The sequence below is a fragment of the Cherax quadricarinatus genome, unplaced genomic scaffold (assembly GCF_038502225.1).
Source record: "Cherax quadricarinatus isolate ZL_2023a unplaced genomic scaffold, ASM3850222v1 Contig1, whole genome shotgun sequence".
Lineage (NCBI taxonomy): Eukaryota > Metazoa > Arthropoda > Malacostraca > Decapoda > Parastacidae > Cherax > Cherax quadricarinatus.
The window spans coordinates 830,001-857,226 of record NW_027195027.1 but is presented as its reverse complement, the minus strand read 5'-3'; the positions used below and the strand labels follow the sequence as shown (position 1 = coordinate 857,226).

The window sequence follows — 27,226 nt, the reverse complement described above, 5'->3', positions numbered from 1 at the left end:
ACAAAGTGGTCAGTCCCTCAGCCTGGAGAAGAGTTCAGCTCCATGTTCTGGAACAAGGTGGTCAGTCCCTCAGCCTGGAGAAGAGTTCAGCTCCATGGTCTGGAACAAAGTGGTCAGTCCCTCAGCCTGGAGAAGAGTTCAGCTCCATGGTCTGGAACGAAGTGGTCAGTCCCTCAGCCTGGAGAAGAGTTCAGCTCTATGGTCTGGAACAAGGTGGTCAGTCCCTCAGCCTGGAGAAGAGTTCAGCTCTATGGTCTGGAACAAGGTGGTCAGTCCCTCAGCCTGGAGAAGAGTTCAGCTCAATGGTCTGGAACAAGGTGGTCAGTCCCTCAGCCTGGAGAAGAGTTCAGCTCTATGGTCTGGAACAAGGTGGTCAGTCCCTCAGCCTGGAGAAGAGTTCAGCTCTATGGTCTGGAACAAGGTGGTCAGTCCCTCAGCCTGGAGAAGAGTTCAGCTCTATGGTCTGGAACAAGGTGGTCAGTCCCTCAGCCTGGAGAAGAGTTCAGCTCAATGGTCTGGAACAAGGTGGTCAGTCCCTCAGCCTGGAGAAGAGTTCAGCTCTATGGTCTGGAACAAGGTGGTCAGTCCCTCAGCCTGGAGAAGAGTTCAGCTCTATGGTCTGGAACAAGGTGGTCAGTCCCTCAGCCTGGAGAAGAGTTCAGCTCCATGGTCTGGAACAAGTTGGTCAGTCCTTCAGCCTGGAGAAGAGTTCAGCTCCATGGTCTGGAACAAGGTGGTCAGTCCCTCAGCCTGGAGAAGAGTTCAGCTCCATGGTCTGGAACAAGTTGGTCAGTCCTTCAGCCTGGAGAAGAGTTCAGCTCCATGGTCTGGAACAAGGTGGTCAGTCCCTCAGCCTGGAGAAGAGTTCAGCTCCATGGTCTGGAACAAGGTGGTCAGTCCCTCAGCCTGGAGAAGAGTTCAGCTCTATGGTCTGGTACTATGTGAAGCATAAGAATGGAGTCTTAAATACTGTGGAAGGTAAACCTAAGAACATAAGAATGGAGGAACACTGCAGAGGGCCTACTGGCCCATACAAGGCAGGTCCTTATCAAGTGGAAGATATCCAAAACGTTGTAAGGGATGGGATCATGGGATCCACTAGTGACAGTAAGGAGGCAGATCCTTATGGAATCCAACCCTTCTTACTCATAACTAGTAGATACACAACACACACACACACACACACACACACACACACACACACGCACGCACACAGACCTGGTCCAGCAATTGGCTACTGGAGTTCAACCCCACCAAGTGCAAAGTCATGAAGATTGGGGAAGGGCAAAGAAGGCCGCAGACGGAGTACAGTCTAGGGGGTCAGAGACTACAAGCCTCACTCAAGGAAAAAGATCTTGGGGTGAGTATAACACCAGGCACATCTCCTGAAGCGCACATCAACCAAATAACTGCTGCAGCATATGGGCGCCTAGCAAATCTCAGAACAGCATTCCGATATCTTAATAAGGAATCGTTCAGGACCCTGTACACCGTGTACGTTAGGCCCATATTGGAGTATGCGGCACCAGTTTGGAACCCACACCTAGCCAAGCACGTAAAGAAACTAGAGAAAGTGCAAAGGTTTGCAACAAGACTAGTCCCAGAGCTAAGAGGAAATCAACCTGACGACACTGGAGGACAGGAGAGATAGGGAGGACATGATAACGATATACAAAATACTGAGAGGAATTGACAAGGTGGACAAAGACAGGATGTTCCAGAGATGGGACAAAGCAACAAGGGGACACAGTTGGAAGCTGAAGACACAGATGAATCACAGGGATGTTAGGAAGAATTTCTTCAGCCACAGAGTAGTCAGGAAGTGGAATAGTTTGGGAAGCGATGTAGTTAAGGCAGGATCCATACATAGTTTTAAGCAGAGGTATGATAAAGCTCACGGCTCAGGGAGAGTGACCTAGTAGCGATCAGTGAAGAGGCGGGGCCAGGAGCTTGGACTCGACCCCCGCAACCTCAGCTAGGTGAGTACAACTAGGTGAGTATACACACACACACACACACACACACACACACACACACACACCAGTAACACAGGTGTAAGGTCAGCCTCCAACACCAGATCCTGCAGGTGCTGAAACTGGATAAGGTTGAAAGGGTTGCAATGCAATTGTCTGAGCACAGAGAAGAATCCCTGATGAGAACCCACTGATCTTCCACTCACCCAGCAGCGGAAACCTCCTGGCTACCCACCCAGCAATGTAACCTTCCTAGGAACGGCCTTGCGTGCACCCGCGCACACACACACACACACACACACACACACACACACACACACACACACACACACCACACTACACACAACCCCACACACACACACAACCACACACACACACACACACACACACACCACACAACCCCACACACGCACACCACACACACACCACGCACACATACACCACACACACACACACACACAACACACACACACACACAACACACACACACACACACACACACACCACAACCACACACACACACCACACACACACACACACACACATCGAGCTGGATCTACGTCAGGACGTCACATCGACCTGGACAATCTACAGTGCTACAGCTGCACTACAAGTACTGTATCACCTATGAGTGGTTGTTTGGGTGTGGGGTTCCAGGTTCCAATTAACCGCCAAGCTGAATGTGAATGGTCTAATTCTCATAGCACGATAAAGAATAGGCACTCAAGTATTCAATAAGGAATAGCAAATGGTAATCCATTGAACAAGGCGATTAACTTACTATAAGCAGGTCAAGCATAGGCAACATTGTAAGTAGGTGAGCGTAAGTCTCAGGAGGGTGGGAGTCAGGTCACAAGAGGTTGTGGACACAAGCGACCACTGAGAATCCACATTACACTCCAAGCACAAGCCACCTACTTTTCAGACACATAATTCGACACATAATTACACACACACACACACATACACACACACACACACACACACACACACACACACACACACACACACACACACGCACACACACACACATATATATATATATATATACACACATATATCGGGGCCAGGAGCTAAGACTCGACCCCTGCAACCACAAATAGGTGAGTACACACATACACAAACACACACACACACATACACACATATATATACACACACATACACACACACACACACACACACACACACACACACACACACACACACACACACACACACAGGGATAACAGGGAAGGCACTACAATGGATCAGGGAATACTTGTCAGGAAGACAGCAGCGAGTCATGGTACGTGGCGAGGTGTCAGAGTGGGCACCTGTGACCAGCGGGGTCCCGCAGGGGTCAGTCCTAGGACCAGTGCTGTTTCTGGTATTTGTGAACGACATGACGGAAGGAATAGACTCTGAGGTGTCCCTGTTTGCAGATGACGTGAAGTTGATGAGAAGAATACACTCGATCGAAGACCAGGCAGAACTACAAAGGGATCTGGACAGGCTGCAGACCTGGTCCAGCAATTGGCTCCTGGAGTTCAATCCCACCAAGTGCAAAGTCATGAAGATTGGGGAAGGGCAAAGAAGGCCGCAGACGGAGTACAGTCTAGGGGGTCAGAGACTACAAACCTCACTCAAGGAAAAAGATCTTGGGGTGAGTATAACACCAGGCACATCTCCTGAAGCGCACATCAACCAAATAACTGCTGCAGCATATGGGCGCCTAGCAAACCTCAGAACAGCATTCCGACATCTTAATAAGGAATCGTTCAGGACCCTGTACACCGTATACGTTAGGCCCATATTGGAGTATGCGGCACCAGTTTGGAACCCACACCTAGCCAAGCACGTAAAGAAACTAGAGAAAGTGCAAAGGTTTGCAACAAGACTAGTCCCAGAGCTAAGAGGTATGTCCTACGAGGAGAGGTTAAGGGAAATCAACCTGACGACACTGGAGGACAGGAGAGATAGGGGGGACATGATAACGACATACAAAATACTGAGAGGAATTGACAAGGTGGACAAAGACAGGATGTTCCAGAGATTGGACACAGTAACAAGGGGACACAGTTGGAAGCTGAAGACACAGATGAATCACAGGGATGTTAGGAAGTATTTCTTCAGCCACAGAGTAGTCAGTAAGTGGAATAGTTTGGGAAGCGATGTAGTGGAGGCAGGATCCATACATAGCTTTAAGCAGAGGTATGATAAAGCTCACGGCTCAGGGAGAGTGACCTAGTAGCGATCAGTGAAGAGGCGGGGCCAGGAGCTCGGACTCGACCCCCGCAACCTCAACTAGGTGAGTACAACTAGGTGAGTACACACACCTACACACACACACACCTACACACACACACATCTTCAACACATCATTTGAAACTGGGCAACTCCCTGAGGTATGGAAAATGGCAAATGTAGTCCCAATTTTTAAAAAGGGAGACAGACATGAGGCACTAAACTACAGACCTGTATCACTAACGTGTATAGTATGCAAGGTCATGGAGAAGATCATCAGGAGGAGAGTGGTGGGGCACCTGGAAAGAAACAAGTGTATAATTGACAACCAGCACGGTTTCAGGGAAGGAAAATCCTGTGTCACAAACCTACTAGAGTTTTATGACAAGGTGACACAAGTAAGACAAGAGAGAGAGGGGTGGATCGACTGCGTATTTTTGGACTGCAAGAAGGCTTTCGACACAGTTCCTCACAAGAGGTTACTGCAAAAGCTAGAGGACCAGGCACACATAACAGGAAAGGCACTGCAATGGATCAGAGAATATCTGACAGGGAGACAACAACGAGTCATGGTACGCGACGAGGTGTCAGAGTGGGCGCCTGTGACAAGCGGGGTTCCACAGGGGTCAGTCCTAGGACCTGTGCTGTTCTTGGTATACGTGAACGACATAACGGAAGGGATAGACTCAGAAGTGTCCTTGTTTGCAGACGATGTGAAGTTAATGAGAAGAATCGAATCGGACGAGGATCAGGCAGGACTACAAAGAGATCTGGACAGGCTACAAGCCTGGTCCAGCAACTGGCTCCTTGAATTTAACCCTGCCAAATGCAAAGTCATGAAGATTGGGGAAGGGCAAAGAAGACCGCAGACACAATATAGTTTAGATGGCCAAAGACTGCAAACCTCACTCAAGGAAAAAGATCTGGGGGTGTGTATAACACCGAGCATATCTCCTGAGGCGCACATCAATCAGATAACTGCTGCAGCATACGGGCGCCTGGCAAACCTACGGATAGCGTTCCGATACCTCAGTAAGGATTAGTTTAAGACTCTGTACACCATCTACGTCAGGCCCATACTGGAGTATGCAGCACCAGTTTGGAATCCATACCTAGTCAAGCACGTCAAGAAATTAGAGAAATTGCAAAAGTTTGCAACAAGACTAGTCCCAGAGCTACGGGGATTGTCCTATGAAGAAAGGTTGAGGGAAATCGGCCTGACGACACTGGAGGCCAGGAGGGTCAGGGGAGACATGATAACGACATATAAAATACTGCGCGGAATAGACGAGGTGGACAAAGACGGGATGTTCCAGAGATGGGACACAGACACAAGAGGTCACAATTGGAAGTTGAAGACTCAGATGAATCAAAGGGATGTTAGGAAGTATTTCTTCAGTCATAGAGTAGTCAGGCCATGGAATAGCCTAGAAAGTGATGTGGTGGGGGCAGGAACCATACATAGTTTTAAGGCGAGGTATGATAGAGCTCATGGGGAAGGGAGAGAGAGGACCTAGTAGCAATCAGCGAAGAGGCGAGGCCAGGAGCTGTGACTCGACCCCTGCAACCACAAATATGTGAGTACAAATAGGTGAGTACACACACACACACACACACACACACACACACACACACACACACACACACACACACACACACACACACAACCTTCCACTCCCCAGTGGAAGGCTGCTGACGGATTGAAAAGCTTTAAGGAGCATATTGTGTGTGGTTCTTCAACACGGGTCCACACTTCGCTGCTAAACCCAGAGTGAATACTGCAGCCGGAATATATATTGTAGGTTCCTGTAGCCACAATACTCCTCCATACATTATATATATATATATATATATATATATATATATATATATATTCTCCATGGGGAAGTGGAACAGAATTCTTCCTCCGTAAGCTATGCGTGTTGTAAGAGGCGACTAAAATGCCAGGAGCAAGGGGCTAGTAACCCCTTCTCCTGTATATATTACTAAATATGAAAGGAGAAACTTTTGTTTTTCCTTTTGGGCCACCCCACCTCGGTGGGATACGGCTGGTGTGTTGAAAAAAATATATATATATATATAAATATATATATATATATATAAATATATATATATATATATATATATGTCGTGCCGAATATGTAAAACTGGTCAATTAGCAAGAACTCATTTAAAATTAAGTCCTTTCTAAAATTTTCTCTTATACGTTTAAAGATATATTTTTTTCATTAATGTTAATGTAAAAAATTTATAATTTTGCACCAAAAGAATCTTAGAAAACTTACCTAACCTTATTATAACAAGAACAATTTATTTTAGCCTAACCCAACTAATATATTTTAGATTTGTTTACAATAATTTAATACTAAACAAACACAGTCAAATATATTTTTTTCGTTAGGTTCAGAATGATTTTGGCGAAATTATTGCATACACAAATTTTCACTTGTCCTATATGGCAAGATGAACGTTGCTATTTAAGCCAAGATCGCAAGTTCTGCCTATTCGGCACGACATATATATATATATATATATATATATATATATATATATATATATATATATATATATATATATATATATATATATGGCCACTCGTTGAAAGAAGACTGCGCCTAATGTCACGCCCACGTCCACGTCCACGCCCACGCCCACACCCTCACAGCACTCAATGAATATCTAACAACTGCCCAAAATCCTGCTTATCCCTTTTATTTCATATCCACAAACATTTTACTCAGACGACATTTCACCCACCAGGGACTTCAGCTGATCAAGTCCCTAGTGGGCGAAATGTCTCATTAAAAATGCCATGAACGTCATATTGCGTCTTATAACCATGAGAGGTAAAAAGTATTGAAGCATTTCCAGTCTCTGGATTCAAGTTTTTCCGTCAAAGTCTCATTTGCGTCAAACTTTGCAGGATTAGAAGCGAGGAAAAACCTGTGATAAGTAGCTTACATGTCTGCTGCTGCGTCACTCTTGCGTCTTCTCTGACGCTACACTGACGTTTAATTGGTACCTTTATGAGAGTGTGTGTGTGTGTGTGTGTGTGTGTGTGTGTGTGTGTGTGTGTGTGTGTGTGTGTGTGTGTGTGTGTGTGTGTGTGTGTGTGTGTGTGTGTGTGTGTGTGTGTGTGGTGTGTGTGTGTGTGTGTGTGTGTGTGTGTGTGTATGTGTGTGTGTGTGTGTGTGTGGGTGTGTGTGTGTGGGTGTGTTGTGTGTGTGTGTGTGTGTTGTGTGTGTGTAGTGTGTGTGTGTGTGTGTGTGTGTGTGTGTGTGTATGTGTGTATGTGTGTGTGTGTGTGTGTGTGTGTGTGTGTCTGTGTCTGTGTGTGTGTGTGTGTGTGTGTGTGTGTGTCTGTGTGTGTGTGTGTGTGTGTGTGTGTGTGTGTGTGTGTGTGTGTGAAAAGTCTTGGTCCTTTTACATTTACTTATGAAAGGAGGGTGTTCAAGAGTCTTGGTCTCCTTACATTGAATATATTTTACTCAGTTTAACGGACCTCTTGCTTTAAGATGGACTGATTTCACGTATTTTATCAATTATTCCGTTTAAATTCATTTTCGCATAAATTCTGAGAGAAAGAGACAGATAGATAGATAGATAGATAGATAGATAGAGAGAGAGAGAGAGAGAGAGAGAGAGAGAGAGAGAGTAAAAATATAAATGAGTACACAGGAGTACATAACAGACAGCAGAAGGCTCTGGAGTACATATCCAGACAATCTATCGAGGACTATCTATCTCTGGATTATGACCCATCATCCACTATCCAGGTATACGTGTGAAGGATAGTAAATTAGAAGGCTCTCTCCCCACTCTCCACCAGACAGTAGACACCGAACTTCAAGGTACTTCGTCATAAAGTCATGAAATGGAAGCCTGGCAAATGTTTTGCACTCTGGTGCTTTAAAAGATGCCAATTATTGAACTTCTTAATTATTTATTAAGTCAGAGACCCCTAGGGTGAGGGAGGGTGAGGGAGTGTGATGGTTGTGAGGGAGGGTGAGGGAGTGTGATGGTTGTGAGGGAGGGTGAGGGAGTGTGATGGTTGTGAGGGAGGGTGAGGGAGTGTGATGGTTGTGAGGAGGGTGAGGGAGGGTGAGGGTGTGAGGATGGTGGTGGAGGGAGGGTGAGGGAGGGTGATGGCTTGTGAGGAGGGTGAGGGGAGGGTGATGGCCTTGTGAGGGAGGGTGAGGGAGGGTGAGGAGTGTGATGGTTGTGAGGGAGGGTGAGGGAGGGTGAGGGGAGGGTGAGGAGGGTGAGGGAGGTGATGGTTGTGAGGGAGGGTGAGGGGAGGTGAGGGAGTGTGATGGTTGAGGGGAGGGTGACGGAGGGTGATGGTTGTGAGGGAGGGTGAGGGAGGGGTGATGGTTGTGAGGGAGGTGAGGGAGGGTGATGGCTGTGAGGGAGGGTGATGGTTGTGAGGAGGTGAGGGAGGGTGAGGAGTGTGATGGTTGTGAGGGGAGGGTGAGGGAGGGTGAGGGGAGGGTGAGGGGAGTGATGGTTGTGAGGGAGGGTGAGGGAGGGGTGAGGAGGGTGAGGGCTTGTGAGGGAGGGTGAGGGAGGGTGAGATGGTGATTTGTAGGGAGGGTGAGGGAGGGTGAGGGAGGGTGAGGGAGTGTGATGGTTGTGAGGGAGGGTGAGGGAGTGTGATGGTTGTGAGGGAGGGTGAGGGAGGGTGAGGGAGAGTGAGGGAGTGATGGTTGTGAGGGAGGGTGAGGGAGGTGAGGGAGGTTGATGGTTGAGGAGTGTGATGGTTGTGAGGAGGGAGGGAGGGTGAGGAGGGTGATGGTTGTGAGGAGGTGAGGGAGGGGTGAGGGAGGGTGATGGTTGTGAGGGAGGGAGGGAGGGTGAGGGAGGGTGAGGGAGGTGATGGTTGTGAGGGAGGGTGAGGGAGGGTGATGGTTGTGAGGGAGGGTGAGGGAGGGTGATGGTTGTGAGGGAGGGTGATGGTTGTGAGGGAGGGTGAGGGAGGGGTGAGGGAGTGATGGTTGTGAGGGAGGGTGAGGGAGGGTGAGGGAGAGTGAGGGGAGTGTGATGGTTGTGAGGGAGGGTGAGGAGGGTGAGGAGGGTGAGGTTGTGAGGGAGGGTGAGGGAGGGAGGGAGTGTGATGGGAGGGAGGGTGAGGGAGGGTGAGGGGAGGGTGTGGGAGTGGTTGTGAGGGAGGGTGAGGGAGGGGTGATGGTTGTGAGGGAGGGTGAGGGAGGTGATGGTTGTGAGGAGGGTGATGGTTGTGAGGGAGGGTGAGGGAGGGTGAGGGAGTGTGATGGTTGTGAGGGAGGGTGAGGAGGGTGAGGAGGGTGAGGGAGTGTGATGGTTGTGAGGGGAGGGGTGAGGGAGGGTGAGGGAGGGTGAGGGTTGTGAGGGAGGGTGAGGGAGTGTGATGGTTGTGAGGGAGGGTGAGGGGAGGGTGAGGGAGGTGTGATGGTTGTGAGGGAGGGGTGAGGAGGGTGAGGGAGTGATGGTTGTGAGGGAGGGTGAGGGAGGGTGAGGAGATGAGGGGGAGGTGGTAGGGTGAGGGGTGAGGGTTGGGTGAGGAGGGTGAGGGAGGGTGAGGAGGGTGAGGGAGGGTGGAGGGTTGTGAGGGGAGGGTGAGGGAGGGTGAGGTGTGAGGGGGTGAGGGAGGGTGAGGAGTGTGATGGTTGTGAGGGAGGGGTGAGGGAGTGATGGTTTGAGGAGGGTGAGGGAGGGTGAGGAGTGTGATGGTTGTGAGGGAGGGAGGGTGAGGGAGGGTGAGGGAGTGTGATGGTTGTGATGGAGGGTGAGGGAGGGTGAGGGAGGGTGAGGGAGGGGTGTGGAGGGAGGGTGAGGGTGAGGGAGGGGTGGGTGAGGAGGGAGGGAGGGTGAGGGAGGTGTGTGGTTGTGAGGGAGGGTGAGGGAGTGATGGTTGAGGTGGAGGGTGTGAGGGAGGGTGAGGGAGGGTGAGGAGGGTGGAGGGTGTGATGGTTGTGTGGGAGGGTGAGGGAGGGTGAGGGAGTGTGATGGTTGTGAGGGAGGGTGAGGGAGTGTGATGGTTGTGAGGGAGGGTGAGGGAGGGTGAGGGAGGGTGATGGTTTGAGGAGGGTGAGGAGGGTGAGGAGTGTGATGGTTGTGAATGGGGAGGGAGGGTGAGGGTGGAGGGTGAGGGAGGGTGAGGGAGTGTGATGGTTGTGAGGGAGGGTGAGGGAGTGTGATGGTTGTGAGGGAGGGTGAGGGAGTGTGATGGTTGTGAGGGAGGGTGAGGGAGTGTGATGGTTGTGAGGGAGGGTGAGGGAGTGTGATGGTTGTGAGGGAGGGTGAGGGAGGGTGAGGGAGGTGATGGTGTGAGGGAGGGTGAGGGAGGGTGATGGTTGTGAGGGAGGGTGAGGGGAGGGTGAGGGAGGGATGTTGTGAGGGGAGGGTGAGGGGAGGGTGAGGGGAGTGATGGTTGTGAGGAGGGTGTGGGAGGGTGAGGGAGGGTGATGGTTGTGAGGGAGGGTGAGGGAGTGTGATGGTTGTGAGGGAGGGTGAGGGAGGGTGAGGGAGTGTGATGGTTGTGAGGGAGGGTGAGGGAGGGTGAGGGAGTGTGATGGTTGAGGAGGGTGAGGGAGGGTGAGGGAGGGTGAGGGAGGGGTGAGGGTGTGATGGTTCAGGAGGGAGGGTGAGGGAGGGTGAGGAGGGTGATGGTTGTGAGGGGAGGGTGAGGGAGGGGTGAGGAGGGTGGTGGATGATGTGAGGAGGGTGAGGGGAGGTGAGGGAGTGTGATGGTTGAGGGGAGGGTGAGGGGAGGGTGGAGGGAGTGTGATGGTTGTGAGGAGGGTGAGGGAGGGTGGAGGGAGTGTGATGGTTGAGGGAGGAGGGTGAGGGGAGGGTGAGGGAGGGTGAGGGAGGGTGAGGAGGGTGAGGGAGGGTGAGGTGGTGATGGTTGTGAGGAGGGTGAGGAGGGTGAGGGAGTGTGATGGTTGTGAGGGAGGGTGAGGAGGGTGAGGGAGTGTGATGGTTTGTGAGGGAGGGTGAGGGAGGTTGTGAGGAGGGTGATGGTGGTGAGGGGAGGGTGAGGGAGGGTGAGGGAGTGTGATGGTTGTGAGGGAGGGTGAGGGAGGGTGAGGGAGTGTGATGGTTGTGAGGGAGGGTGAGGGAGGGTGAGGGAGTGTGATGGTTGTGAGGGAGGGTGAGGGAGGGTGAGGGAGTGTGATGGTTGTGAGGGAGGGTGAGGGAGGGAGGGTGGGGTGAGGGAGGGTGGAGGGTGATGGTTGTGAGGGAGGGTGAGGGAGGGTGGAGGGTGATGGTTGTGAGGGAGGGTGAGGGAGGGTGGAGGGTGATGGTTGTGAGGGAGGGTGAGGGAGTGTGATGGGAGGGAAAGGAGAGGTGTGAGGGAGGTGAGGAGGGTGTGATGGTTGTGAGGAGGGTGAGGGAGGGTGAGGGAGGATGGTTGTGAGGGAGGGTGGGGAGGTGAGGGAGTGTGATGGCTTGTGAGGGGAGGGTGAGGAGGGTGATGGTTGGAGGGAGGGTGAGGGGTGTGATGGTTGTGAGGGAGGGTGAGGAGGGTGAGGAGTGTATGGTTGTGAGGGAGGGTGAGGAGGGTGAGGGAGTGATGGTTGTGAGGGAGGGTGAGGGAGGGTGATGGATGGTTGTGAGGAGGGTGAGGGGAGGGGTGAGGGGAGGTGGATGGTTGTGAGGGAGGGTGAGGGGAGGGGTGAGGAGTGAGATGGTGTGAGGAGGGTGAGGAGGGTGAGGGAGGGTGATGGTTGTGAGGGAGGGTGAGGGAGGGTGAGGGAGTGATGGTTGTGAGGGAGGGTGAGGGGAGGGTGAGGTGGTGTGGATTGGAGGGTGGGGGAGGATGAGGGAGGGTGAGGGAGTGTGATGGTTGCTGAGGAGGGTGAGGGAGGGTGAGGGAGTGTGATGGTTGTGAGGAGGGTGAGGAGGGTGAGGGAGGGAGGGTTGAGGGAGGGGTGAGGAGGGATGGTCAGGTTGTAGGGGAGGGTGAGGGAGGGTGAGGGAGGTGATGGTGTGATGGTTGTGGAGGGAGGGTGAGGAGGGTGAGGGAGTGTGATGGTTGTGAGGGAGGGTGAGGGGAGGGTGAGGAGGAGTGATGGTTGTGAGGGAGGGTGAGGAGGGAGTGTGAGGAGGATGAGGGAGGGGTGAGGTGTGTGGTTGTGGGGGTGAGGGAGGGTGAGGTGGGTGTGTGGGAGGGATGAGGAGGGTGAGGGTGGATGTGTGGAGGGGAGGGTGAGGGAGGGTGGATGATGGTTGAGGGAGGGTGAGGGAGGTGGATGATGGTTGTGAGGGGAGGGTGAGGGAGGGTGATGGTGAGGGAGGGAGGGAGGTGATGGTTGTGGGAGGGGAGGGTGAGGGAGGGTGAGGGAGGGTGGTGGGATGGATTGGTTGAGGGGAGGGTGAGGGAGGGGTGGAAGGATGGCTGTGAGGGAGGGTGGAGGTTGATGGACAGGAGGGAGGGGTGAGGAGGGTGGCGGGAGGGTGTGATGGCTTGTGAGGGAGGGTGAGGGAGGGGTGGAGGGAGGGTGAGGGAGTGTGATGGTTGTGAGGGAGGGTGAGGGAGGGCGGAGGGTGGGGAGTGGTTGGATACAGAGGAGGGGTGAGGGAGGGTGAGGGGAGGTGATGGCTTGTGAGGGGAGGGTGAGGAGGGTGGAGGGAGTGTGATGGTTGTGGGAGGGAGGGTGGAGGTGATGTGGCTGGGGGAGGGTGGAGGGAGGTTGAGGGAGGTGGATGGGTTGTGAGGGGAGGGTGAGGGAGGTGAGGGGAGAGTGGAGGGGAGTGATGGGTTGTGAGGGGAGGGTGAGGGAGGAGGGAGTGATGGTTGTGAGGAGGGTGGAGGGAGGTGAGGGAGGTGGATTGGTTGGGGCAGGGAGGGTGAGGGAGGGTGAGGGGAGTGTGATGGTTGTGGGAGGGAGGGTGAGGGAGGGGTGGAGGGTGATGGTCAGGATTTAGGGTGAGGGAGGGAGAGGAGGATACAGAGGGGTGGGGTGAGGGAGGGGTGGAGGTGGATTGGTTGTGAGGGAGGGTGAGGGTGAGGGTGGAGGGTGATGGTTGTGAGGGAGGGTGAGGGAGGGTGGGTGGGATGGGTTGGGTGAGGGAGGGAGGGAGGCGGAGGTGATGGTTGTGAGGGGAGGGTGCGGGGAGGTGATGGTTGTGGGAGGGAGGGTGGGAGGAGGGTGGAGGGGTGATGGCTGGAGGGAGGGCAGGAGGGAGGGTGGAGGGTGGATTGGCTGTGGAGGGAGGGTGAGGGGAGGGAGGGTGGAGGGTGATGGTTGTGAGGGAGGGTGAGGGAGGGTGGAGGGTGATGGTTGTGAGGGAGGGTGAGGGAGGTGATGGCTGATAGGGTTGAGGGAGGGTGAGGCATGGGCGGCCGGGAAGGAGGGGTGGAGGGAGGTGGATTGGCTGTGAGGAGGGTGAGGAGGTGGAGGGTGATGGCTTGTGGAGGAGGGTGAGGGAGGGTGGAGGGTGGAATGGCTGGTTGAGGAGGGTGAGGGGAGGGTGTGGATGGTTGGGGGAGGAGGGTGAGGGAGGGCGGAGGGTGATGGTTGTGAGGGTGGGTGAGGGAGGGTGGAGGGTGATGGCTTGTGAGGGAGGGTGGGGAGGGTGGAGGGTGATGGCTTGTGAGGAGGGTGAGGGAGGGTGGATGGGTTGTGAGGGAGGGTGGAGGGAGGGCGGAGGGTTGATGGTTGTGAGGGAGGGGTGAGGAGGGTGGTGATGGGTTGGGGAGGGAGGGTGAGGGAGGTGGAGGGTTGATGGCTGTGAGGGAGGAGGGAGGGTGGGGAGGGTGATGGTCAGAGGAGGGTGAGGGAGGATGGCAGGGAGGGAGGGTGAGGAGGGTGGAAGGTGATGGCTGTGAGGGAGGGTGGAGGGAGGTAACGTCAGGAGGGGAGGTGAGGGGAGGGTGGGAGGGTGATGGCTGTGAGGGAGGGTGAGGGAGGTGTGGAAGGTGATGGGCTGTGAGGAAGGTAGGGCGGTGAATAATGAGGGAGGTGAGGAGGGCGGAAGGGTGGGATGGCCCTGTGAAGGGGAGGGTGAGGGGAAGGGTGGAGGGTGAATGGTTGGGGAGGGAGGGTGAAGGGGAGGGTGGAGGGCCAGGCCTGTGAGGAGGTGAGGGAGTGGGGTGATGGTTGTGAAGGAGGGTGAGGAGGGCGAGGGTTGGGAATGTTGGTGAGGAGGGGAGGGAGGTGGAGGGTGATGGCTGTGAGGGAGGGTGAGGGAGGTGGAGGGTGATGGGGCTGGGTGGGAGGGAGGGTGAGGGGAGGGAGGGTTGGGTGAGGGAGGGTGAGGGCGGGTGGAGGGTGATGGTTGTGAAGGGGAGGGTGAGGGAGGGGGTGGAGGTGATGGGGTTGTGAGGGAAGGGGTGAGGGGGAAGGGGGTGAGGGGGTGATGGGGCTGTGAAGGGGGAGGGTGAGGGAGGGTGGAGGGTGATGGTTGTGAGGGAGGGTGAGGGAGAGTGAGCGAGGATGATAACTGTGAGGGAGGGTGATAACTGTGAGGGAGGGTGATCATAGTGAGGGAGGGGGAATGAGGGAGAATAAAGGGCAATAAGGAGTCAATAGGACAATAAGGGGGAAGGAAAGGGAGATAACCACCCTTTATTACATTCTTAATTAAGAGGCAGGTAATAACCAGGTGACGCCAGGAATACAGGGAGAGGGGGAGTGAGGGAGAGGGGGGTGGGAGGGGCGGGAGAGAGGGTGGGAGGGGAGGGAAACGGGGAGAAGGAGGGGAGGGGGCTAGGAGGGGAGGGGAAGGGGGAGAGGAAGGGGAGAGGGGCTAGGGAGGGAAGGGGAGGGGAGGCATGGAGGGGGAGGGGGCGAGAGGGAGAGAGAAACTGAGGATTTACACTTCCAAAGAATGTTAATTCCGGGATAGTCCAGCCATTATTCCACAACCCAAGGGACCTGGGTTCGATCACTAGGCTGGGAGAGAAGCATGGGCAAGTCTTCTAACACCTGCTGTTACTGTTCACCTAGCAGTAAGTAGGTACCTGGGTGTTAGGTGACTGGTGTGCGTACCCACACCTACCATCAAGACTACACCACTATCACCACCACCACTATCACCACCACCACTATCACCACCACTATCACCACCACCACTATCACCACCACTATCACCACCACCACTATCACCACCACTATCACCACCACCACTATCACCACCACCATCACTGAGTGATCCACCACCTATCCTCCATTACTATCACCACCACTCATCACCACCACTTCATCACCACCACCACTATCACCACCACTATCACCATCACCACTATCACCACCACTATCACCACCACCATCACTATGATCACCATCACCATCACTATCACCACCACCACTATCACCACCACCACTATCACCACCACTATCACCACCACCATCACTATGATCACCACCACTATCACCATTACTATCACCACCACTATCACCACCACCACTATCACCACCACTATCACCACCACTATCACCATCACCACCACCACCACTATCACCACCACCATCACTATGATCACCACCCCTATCACCATTACTATCACCATCACTATCACCATCACTATTATCACCACCATCACCACTACTATCACCACCACTATCATCCACACTATCGTTCACCACCATTACTATTATCTCTCTTCCACCATCACCACCACCAGCATGCTCTCCACCACCACACACACACCTCCCCACCACCAACATTTCCCCCTCCCTCCCTTCAACTCCCTCCCCTCCCCCCTCTCCTCCAACACCCTCCCCCTCCCTCCTCCAACTTTCCTCCCTCCCTCCTCCAACACCCTCCCCTTCCCTCCCTCCAACACTCCCCTCCTCCCTCCAACACTTTCCCCTCCCTCCCTCCAACCACTCCCTCCCCTCCCTCCAACACTCCCCCTCCCCTCCCTCCAACACTCCCTCCCTCCCTCCCCTCCATTCCCCCTCCATTCCCCTCCCCTCCTCCAACTTCCCTCCCTCCAACACTTTCCTCCCTCCCCTCCTCCAACCTTCCCCCTCCCTCCTCCAACACTTTCCCCCTCCCTCCCAACACTCCCCTCCCCTCCCTCCAACCACTCCCCCTCCCTCCCTCCCTCCAACCACTCCCCCTCCCTCCCTCCAACACTTCCCTCCACCTCCCTCCTCCAACTTCGCCCCTCCCTCCTCCAACACTCCCCCCTCCCTCCCTCCAACACGTCCCCCACCCTCCCTCCAACACTCCCCCCTCCCTCCCTCCAACACTTCCCCCTCCCTCCCTCCAACACTTTCCCCTTCCTCCCTCCAACACTTTCCCCTCCCTCCCTCCAACACTCCCCCCTCCCTCCCTCCAACACTTTCCCCTCCCTCCCTCCAACACTTTCCCCCTCCCTCCCTCCAACACTTCCCCCTCCCTCCCTCCAACACTCCCCCCTCCCTCCCTCCAACACTTCCCCCTTCCCTCCAACACTCCCCCCTCCCTCCCTCCAACACTTCCCCCTCCCTCCCTCCAACACTTTCCCCCTCCCTCCCTCCAACACTTCCCCCTCCCTCCCTCCAACACTTCCCCTCCCTCCCTCCAACACTTTCCCCTCCCTCTCTCCAACACTTCCTCCTCCCTCCCTCCAACACTTCCCCCTCCCTCCCTCCAACACTCCCCCCTCCCTCCCTCCAACACTCTCCCTCCCTCCAACACTCCCCTCTTCCTCCAACACTTCCCCCTCCCTCCCTCCAACACTCCCCCCTCCCTCCCTCCAACACTTTCCCCTCCCTCCCTCCAACACTCCCCCCTCCCTCCCTCCAACACTTTCCCCTCCCTCCCTCCAACACTTCCCCCTCCCTCCCTCCAACACTCCCCCCTCCCTCCCTCCAACACTTTCCCCTCCCTCCCTCCAACACGTTCCCCTCCCTCCCTCCAACACTTTCCCCTCCCTCCAACACTCCCCCCTCCCTCCCTCCAACACTTTCCCCTCCCTCCCTCCAACACTTTCCCCTCCCTCCCTCCAACACTCCCCCCTCCCTCCCTCCAACACTTCCCCCTCCCTCCCTCCAACACTCCCCCCTCCCTCCCTCCAACACTTTCCCCTCCCTCCCTCCAACACTTTCCCCTCCCTCCCTCCAACACTTCCCCCTCCCTCCCTCCAACACTCCCCCCTCCCTCCCGGTAAATAGATAATTAATATAACGCCTATATCCATTTAGGATTAAGTAGGATAATATGTAATAGCCAGGGAGTAGGTCGCTCTGCCTCCCCTCCCCCTCTATCCAGCCTCCTATCCTTCTCATCACCTATCCTGCTTCCTACCTGATATCTTGCTTCCTATTCTTCCCATCTCCTATCCTTTCTTACATTCTATCCTTTCCTTCCTATCACCTATCCTGCTTCCTACCTGATATCTTGCTTCCTATCCTTTCTTGCATTTAATCCTATCTTTCCTTTCCTGTTTCGTATCGTCCTATCCTGCTTCCAGTTCTATCCTGCTTCCTATTAGCCTATCCTGTATCCTACCGTGCTTAGTATCCTATCCTGTATCCTACCGTGCTTAGTATCCTCCTATCCTGTATCCTATCGTGCATAGTATCCTCCTATCCTGTATCCTATCGTGCATAGTATCCTCCTATCCTGTATCCTATCGTGCTTAGTATCCTATCCTGTATCCTACCGTGCTTAGTATCCTCCTATCCTGTATCCTATCGTGCTTAGTATCCTATCCTGTACCCTATCGTGCATAGCATCCTATCCTGTATCCTATCGTGCGCAGTATCCTACCCTGTATCCTATCGTGCATAGTATCCTCCTATCCTGTATCCTATCGTGCTTAGTATCCTCCTATCCTGTATCCCATCGTGCTTAGTATCCTCCTAATCCTGAGTTCAAGACCACTAATTCTATCCCAAAGATCACTAATCTAAAGTCTAATCCTCCTAATCCCATTTTAGCACTAATTCCGTGTATAGCGTCGTTAACTATTGTCTCCTAATCCCTTTTCAATACCAATAATCCCATTGCAATACCGTGAATCCCATTTCTATACTAATAATTCCATTGTAACACCACTAATCCCATCCCAACACAATCCCATTCCAACACCATTATTTCCATCCCAATGTGCCTAATCCTATTCGAACTCCACTAATTCTGTTCTAGCACCACTAATCCCATTCCAACACCACTAATTCCATTCCAACGCCACTAATCCCATTGCAACGCCACTAATCCCATTCCAACACCACTAATCCCATTCCAACGCCACTAATCCCATGCCCCACCCCACTAACAGGGTATTTCCTCCTCCCACAGCCGCGCAGTGTTGGGCAACAGAGATGCTATGGGCACCACCCCCTGGTGGTCTATCTGGAGTCATGACTTCTGGGGTAACCCGCTTACCCGCAGAGGGTCACACGGGTCCTGGCGACCCCTTACCACTCTCTCCTTCAGGTAAGTTCACCTCCACCGTCTGCTGAAGAGGACCTCACCTGGAGGGCGAAATATACAGCCTACCATTCCTCCCCCGTCTCCAGTGGAATTTTGCGCTTTCAATATATATATATATATATATATATATATATATATATATATATATATATATATATATATATATATATATATATATATGCAAAACAACCACTCTGAAAGAATAGAGAAATTCCAAGAGCTTTCGTGACTACTCACATTATCAAGGAACTATGAAAGTAAAGCATCCAAGGAAGCTATATAAGGGGTCTGGCCAACACCTCACTATCAGATCCCACAACGGTTAAACACCTGACGCGCGCCGACCCAACTTGGATAGGTCCTTTGCACAACTCACCCACAAACTATTCTACCCAAGAAATTTTAAAAATTATTATTTGTCCAGTGTATTATTAAATTCTTCCCAAATTCTATTAATTATAAATGGATCTAATTTATATAAACCAAAGGAAATATTCATATTATTGTCAAAACTGCTTTTTATGAAACAAGATTCAATTATATTCCTGTCGACCATGGACTTGCTTGATACTACTTTCTCAACTTTTTGAAAATCAATTGGATGGTTAAAATCTCTTACATGAATAAATAGTAATAAAGTTGGTAGAATTACCGACAATATGTAAAGTAAAAGGACACAAGTGCAACTAATGTGACATTTATTGTGGCAACGTTTCGCTCTCCAGGAGCTTTATCAAGCCATTACAAACAATACATGGACACAGAGGGTATATAAAGGCTCAGAGTGAGGTGCAATACTAGTGAGGTAACATTTCGATGTTCACTAGTGGTAGTAGTAGTAGTAGTAGTAGTAGTAGTAGTAGTAGTAGTAGTGGTAGTGACAAAAATAATACAATATGGAAGAGCAATTAATTCGTACATGAGTAAAAGGATATAAAAGCTATTACTTGGGTAACATAAAAATAGGTTGGACAAATATAGACTGGAAAGAGGCAGCTTGTTTCAGTGTTCACTCTCTGTGCTTTGTGTAGTATAACAGGAGACTATGTGATGGCAGGGTTTACTGTTTTCAGGAGGATTCTTGCTAAGACTTCGGAGATGGTGAAGCTGCCGTTGTTTTGTTTAATTGTATTCGAAACAGCGATCAGTGCTGATTCGAGGCACTTGCGTCTGCGGAAATTAGTTTCTTTGATCACTAATTGGGCGTCTCTGAATTTCATGAGATGATTGGTGGAATTTCGGTGTTGTACACAGGCGTTGTTTAAGTTGTCGTTCCTACATGCGTAAATGTGTTCACTGAGGCGGGTGTCGAGGTTTCTTGCTGTTTCACCTACGTAGATCTTGTCACAGCCTCCACAGGGTATAGTGTAAACTCCTGCATTGACTGGTTCGTGGTGCTTGGGTTTTGTCCTGGTTAGATCCTTTATTGAAGTGGTAGAAGCGATGGCGACTCTGGTGTTAGCTTGTGAAAGTACTTTTGAGACGTTTAGTGCAACCTGACTGTTGGGAAGAATTATAACTTTGTTGGGAGTGGTGTTGGTGCGTGGAGAATTGATGATCTGAAGAGCTCTTTTCTTGCAGTCTTTGATGAAAAAAGAAGGAAATTGTAACTCAGTGAATGTTTGGTGAATGTAAGTACATTCCTCGTCAAGAAACTCAGGACTGCAAATTCGGTATGCTCTTAGGAAAAACCCGATGATGATGCCTCTTTTGGTCTTGGTATCTTGACTTGAATAGAAGTGTGTGAGATCATTTTTATTGGTGGGTTTCCGATAAACTTGAAATCTTAGGTTGTTGTCTACTTTGTGAATGAGGACGTCGAGGAAAGGTAGCTTGTCATTGGACTCTTCTAGTGTAAACTGAATCGCTGGTTCAACTGCGTTGAGCCTTGCCTGAAGATCCCGTACATCAAAACGTTTTGGAGTTATTACGAGGACATCGTCCACGTAACGTAACCAAGTGACGCTTGAAGGGATGATGTTGGCGAAGTGTTCGGACTCTAGGTGTTCCATGTATAAGTTGGCTAGGACGGCACTTATTGGGGACCCCATTCCCATGCCGTAGGTTTGTTTGTAGAGCTTGTTATTGAAAGAAAAACAGTTGAAATTAACACAGAGTTCAATCAAGTCAACAAAATCTCCGGGAGGTAAAGGAAGATTAAGGTCCTGGTTGACTTTACGTCGTAGAACCTCGATGGCTTTTTTGGTAGGTACTTTTGTGAATAGGGAAGTCACATCCAAACTGCTTAGTTTCTTGTTACGGATGGAGAGGTTACGGATGCGGTTGAGAATGGGGTCCCCAATAAGTGCCGTCCTAGCCAACTTATACATGGAACACCTAGAGTCCGAACACTTCGCCAACATCATCCCTTCAAGCGTCACTTGGTTACGTTACGTGGACGATGTCCTCGTAATAACTCCAAAACGTTTTGATGTACGGGATCTTCAGGCAAGGCTCAACGCAGTTGAACCAGCGATTCAGTTTACACTAGAAGAAGAGTCCAATGACAAGCTACCTTTCCTCGACGTCCTCATTCACAAAGTAGACAACAACCTAAGATTTCAAGTTTATCGGAAACCCACCAATAAAAATGATCTCACACACTTCTATTCAAGTCAAGATACCAAGACCAAAAGAGGCATCATCATCGGGTTTTTCCTAAGAGCATACCGAATTTGCAGTCCTGAGTTTCTTGACGAGGAATGTACTTACATTCACCAAACATTCACTGAGTTACAATTTCCTTCTTTTTTCATCAAAGACTGCAAGAAAAGAGCTCTTCAGATCATCAATTCTCCACGCATCAACACCGCTCCCAACAAAGTTATAATTCTTCCCAACAGCCAGGTTGCACTAAACGTCTCAAAAGTACTTTCACAAGCTAACACCAGAGTCGCCATCGCTTCTACCACTTCAATAAAGGATCTAACCAGGACAAAACCCAAGCACCACGAACCAGTCAATGCAGGAGTTTACACTATACCCTGTGGAGGCTGTGACAAGATCTACGTAGGTGAAACAGCAAGAAACCTCGACACCCGCCTCAGTGAACACATTTACGCATGTAGGAACGACAACTTAAACAACGCCTGTGTACAACACCGAAATTCCACCAATCATCTCATGAAATTCAGAGACGCCCAATTAGTGATCAAAGAAACTAATTTCCGCAGACGCAAGTGCCTCGAATCAGCACTGATCGCTGTTTCGAATACAATTAAACAAAACAACGGCAGCTTCACCATCTCCGAAGTCTTAGCAAGAATCCTCCTGAAAACAGTAAACCCTGCCATCACATAGTCTCTCCTGTTATACTACACAAAGCACAGAGAGTGAACACTGAAACAAGCTGCCTCTTTCCAGTCTATATTTGTCCAACCTATTTTTATGTTACCCAAGTAATAGCTTTTATATCCTTTTACTCATGTACGAATTAATTGCTCTTCCATATTGTATTATTTTTGTTACTACTACTACTACTACTACTACTACTACTACTACTACTACTACTACCACTACCACTAGTGAACATCGAAATGTTACCTCACTAGTATTACACCTCACTCTGAGCCTTTATATACCCTCTGTGTCCATGTATTGTTTGTAATGGCTTGATAAAGCTCCTGGAGAGCGAAACGTTGCCACAATAAATGTCACATTAGTTGCACTTGTGTACTTTTACTTTACATGAATAAATAGAGCATTGGAATCTTGTCCAGTTCTAATGCTATATTTATGTTGTTTTAATCTTAGTTCGAGATTTTTACCAGTTTGACCGTAATAAACTTTATCGCAAATTTTTCAAGGAATCTTATAGACACATCCATCAGCATTTTGGGGGGAATTCTTTATCAAAAGTTTTTTTGATAAATTAGACACATGTGCAACTCTTGGGTATCTTTATTGAGGAAACGTTTCGCCACACAGTGGCTTCATCAGTCCATACAAAGGAGAATCTTGAAGAATAGGAGGAGAATGAGGTAATCAGTCCCTCAACCTTGAGTCGATGTGGTCAGTCCATCAATCCATTCAAGATTGATGGACTGAACACATCGACTCAAGGTTGAGGGACTGATTACCTCATTCTCCTCCTATTCTTCAAGATTCTCCTTTGTATGGACTGATGAAGCCACTGTGTGGCGAAACGTTTCCTCAATAAAGATACCCAAGAGTTGCACATGTGTCTAATTTATCAAAAAAAATTTTGATAAAGAATTCCCCCCAAAATGCTGATGGATGTGTCTATAAGATTCCTTGAAAAATTTGCGATAAAGTTTATTACGGTCAAACTGGTAAAAATCTCGAACTAAGATTAAAACAACATAAATATAGCATTAGAACTGGACAAGATTCCAATGCTCTATTTATTCATGTAAGAGATTTTAACCATCCAATTGATTTTCAAAAAGTTGAGAAAGTAGTATCAAGCAAGTCCATGGTCGACAGGAATATAATTGAATCTTGTTTCATAAAAAGCAGTTTTGACAATAATATGAATATTTCCTTTGGTTTATATAAATTAGATCCATTTATAATTAATAGAATTTGGGAAGAATTTAATAATACACTGGACAAATAATAATTTTTAAATTTTCTTGGGTAGAATAGTTTGTGGGTGAGTTGTGCAAAGGACCTGTCCAAGTTGGGTCGGCGCGCGTCACGTGTTTAACCGTTGTGGGATCTGATAGTGAGGTGCTGGCCAGACCCCTTATATAGCTTCCTTGGATGCTTTACTTTCATAGTTCCTTGATAATGTGAGTAGTCACGAAAGCGCTTGGAATTTCTCTATTCTTTCAGAGTGGTTGTTTTGCATATTCTGAAATCACCTGTTTACTGTGATCTTATTGCATATATATATTTTATTATTTTTTTTTATTATCACACCGGCCGATTCCCACCAAGGCAGGGTGGCCCGAAAAAGAAAAACTTTCACCATCATTCACTCCATCACTGTCTTGCCAGAAGGGTGCTTTACACTACAGTTTTTAAACTGCAACATTAACACCCCTCCTTCAGAGTGCAGGCACTGTACTTCCCATCTCCAGGACTCAAGTCCGGCCTGCCGGTTTCCCTGAATCCCTTCATAAATGTTACTTTGCTCACACTCCAACAGCACGTCAAGTATTAAAAACCATTTGTCTCCATTTACTCCTATCAAACACGCTCAAGCATGCCTGCTGGAAGTCCAAGCCCCTCGCACACAAAACCTCCTTTACCCCCTCCCTCCAACCCTTCCTAGGCCGACCCCTACCCCGCCTTCCTTCCACTACAGACTGATACACTCTTGAAGTCATTCTGTTTCGCTCCATTCTCTCTACATGTCCGAACCACCTCAACAACCCTTCCTCAGCCCTCTGGACAACAGTTTTGGTAATCCCGCACCTCCTCCTAACTTCCAAACTACGAATTCTCTGCATTATATTCACACCACACATTGCCCTCAGACATGACATCTCCACTGCCTCCAGCCTTCTCCTCGCTGCAACATTCATCACCCACGCTTCACACCCATATAAGAGCGTTGGTAAAACTATACTCTCATACATTCCCCTCTTTGCCTCCAAGGACAAAGTTCTTTGTCTCCACAGACTCCTAAGTGCACCACTCACTCTTTTTCCCTCATCAATTCTATGATTCACCTCATCTTTCATAGACCCATCCGCTGACACGTCCACTCCCAAATATCTGAATACGTTCACCTCCTCCATACTCTCTCCCTCCAATCTGATATTCAATCTTTCATCACCTAATCTTTTTGTTATCCTCATAACCTTACTCTTTCCTGTATTCACCTTTAATTTTCTTCTTTTGCACACCCTACCAAATTCATCCACCAATCTCTGCAACTTCTCTTCAGAATCTCCCAAGAGCACAGTGTCATCAGCAAAGAGCAGCTGTGACAACTCCCACTTTGTGTGTGATTCTTTATCTTTTAACTCCACGCCTCTTGCCAAGACCCTCGCATTTACTTCTCTTACAACCCCATCTATAAATATATTAAACAACCACGGTGACATCACACATCCTTGTCTAAGGCCTACTTTTACTGGGAAAAAATTTCCCTCTTTCCTACATACTCTAACTTGAGCCTCACTATCCTCGTAAAAACTCTTCACTGCTTTCAGTAACCTACCTCCTACACCATACACTTGCAACATCTGCCACATTGCCCCCCTATCCACCCTGTCATACGCCTTTTCCAAATCCATAAATGCCACAAAGACCTCTTTAGCCTTATCTAAATACTGTTCACTTATATGTTTCACTGTAAACACCTGGTCCACACACCCCCTACCTTTCCTAAAGCCTCCTTGTTCATCTGCTATCCTATTCTCCGTCTTACTCTTAATTCTTTCAATTATAACTCTACCATACACTTTACCAGGTACACTCAACAGACTTATCCCCCTATAATTTTTGCACTCTCTTTTATCCCCTTTGCCTTTATACAAAGGAACTATGCATGCTCTCTGCCAATCCCTAGGTACCTTACCCTCTTCCATACATTTATTAAACAATTGCACCAACCACTCCAAAACTATATCCCCACCTGCTTTTAACATTTCTATCTTTATCCCATCAATCCCGGCTGCCTTACCCCCTTTCATTTTACCTACTGCCTCACGAACTTCCCCCACACTCACAACTGGCTCTTCCTCACTCCTACAAGATGTTATTCCTCCTTGCCCTATACACGAAATCACAGCTTCCCTATCTTCATCAACATTTAACAATTCCTCAAAATATTCCTTCCATCTTCCCAATACCTCTAACTCTCCATTTAATAACTCTCCTCTCCTATTTTTAACTGACAAATCCATTTGTTCTCTAGGCTTTCTTAACTTGTTAATCTCACTCCAAAACTTTTTCTTATTTTCAACAAAATTTGTTGATAACATCTCACCCACTCTCTCATTTGCTCTCTTTTTACATTGCTTCACCACTCTCTTAACCTCTCTCTTTTTCTCCATATACTCTTCCCTCCTTGCATCACTTCTACTTTGTAAAAACTTCTCATATGCTAACTTTTTCTCCCTTACTACTCTCTTTACATCATCATTCCACCAATCGCTCCTCTTCCCTCCTGCACCCACTTTCCTGTAACCACAAACTTCTGCTGAACACTCTAACACTACATTTTTAAACCTACCCCATACCTCTTCGACCCCATTGCCTATGCTCTCATTAGCCCATCTATCCTCCAATAGCTGTTTATATCTTAGCCTAACTGCCTCCTCTTTTAGTTTATAAACCTTCACCTCTCTCTTCCCTGATGCTTCTATTCTCCTTGTATCCCATCTACCTTTTACTCTCAGTGTAGCTACAACTAGAAAGTGATCTGATATATCTGTGGCCCCTCTATAAACATGTACATCCTGAAGTCTACTCAACAGTCTTTTATCTACCAATACATAATCCAACAAACTACTGTCATTTCGCCCTACATCATATCGTGTATACTTATTTATCCTCTTTTTCTTAAAATATGTATTACCTATAACTAAACCCCTTTCTATACAAAGTTCAATCAAAGGGCTCCCATTATCATTTACACCTGGCACCCCAAACTTACCTACCACACCCTCTCTAAAAGTTTCTCCTACTTTAGCATTCAAGTCCCCTACCACAATTACTCTCTCACTTGGTTCAAAGGCTCCTATACATTCACTTAACATCTCCCAAAATCTCTCTCTCTCCTCTGCATTCCTCTCTTCTCCAGGTGCATACACGCTTATTATGACCCACTTCTCGCATCCAACCTTTACTTTAATCCACATAATTCTTGAATTTACACATTCATATTCTCTTTTCTCCTTCCATAACTGATCATTTAACATTACTGCTACCCCTTCCTTTGCTCTAACTCTCTCAGATACTCCAGATTTAATCCCATTTATTTCCCCCCACTGAAACTCTCCTACCCCCTTCAGCTTTGTTTCGCTTAGGGCCAGGACATCCAACTTCTTTTCATTCATAACATCAGCAATCATCTGTTTCTTGTCATCCGCACTACATCCACGCACATTTAAGCAACCCAGTTTTATAAAGTTTTTCTTCTTCTCTTTTTTAGTAATTGTATACAGGAGAAGGGGTTACTAGCCCATTGCTCCCGGCATTTTAGTCGCCTCATACGACACGCATGGCTTACGGAGGAAAGATTCTTTTCCACTTCCCCATGGACAATAGAAGAAATAAAAAAGAACAAGAGCTATTTAGAAAAAGGAGAAAAACCTAGATGTATGTATATATATATATGCATGTGCGTGTCTGTGAAGTGTGACCAAAGTGTTAGTAGGAGTAGCAAGATATCCCTGTTATCTTAGCGTGTTTATGAGACAGAAAAAGAAACCAGCAATCCTACCATCATGCAAAACAATTACAGGTTTTTGTTTCACAGTCATCTGGCAGGACGGTAGTACTTCCCTGGGTGGTTGCTGTCTACCAACCTACTACCTATATATATATAATATATATATATATATATATATATATATATATATATATATATATATATATATATATATATCGTGCCGAATGGGTAAAATTGGTAAAAATTTGTTTTGTACCAAAAGAACCTTAGAAAACTAACCTGACTTTATTATAACAAGCGGAATTTAACCTAATCTAACTAAATATATTTTAGTTAACTTTATAATAATTTAATAATAAAC

General features: G+C 49.3%; 1 protein-coding gene across 1 annotated transcript in view; it reads left to right on the top strand.

Moving 5' to 3' along the window:
* The window catches only part of LOC128704519 (protein O-mannosyl-transferase TMTC2), a 642,699-nt gene that overhangs the window by 350,737 nt on the left and 264,736 nt on the right, over positions 1-27,226 (top strand). The window contains exon 3 of the mRNA XM_070079668.1: positions 18,420-18,557. Within this exon, the coding sequence (XP_069935769.1) occupies positions 18,420-18,557 (138 nt within the window). The remainder of the gene's footprint in view (positions 1-18,419; positions 18,558-27,226) is intronic.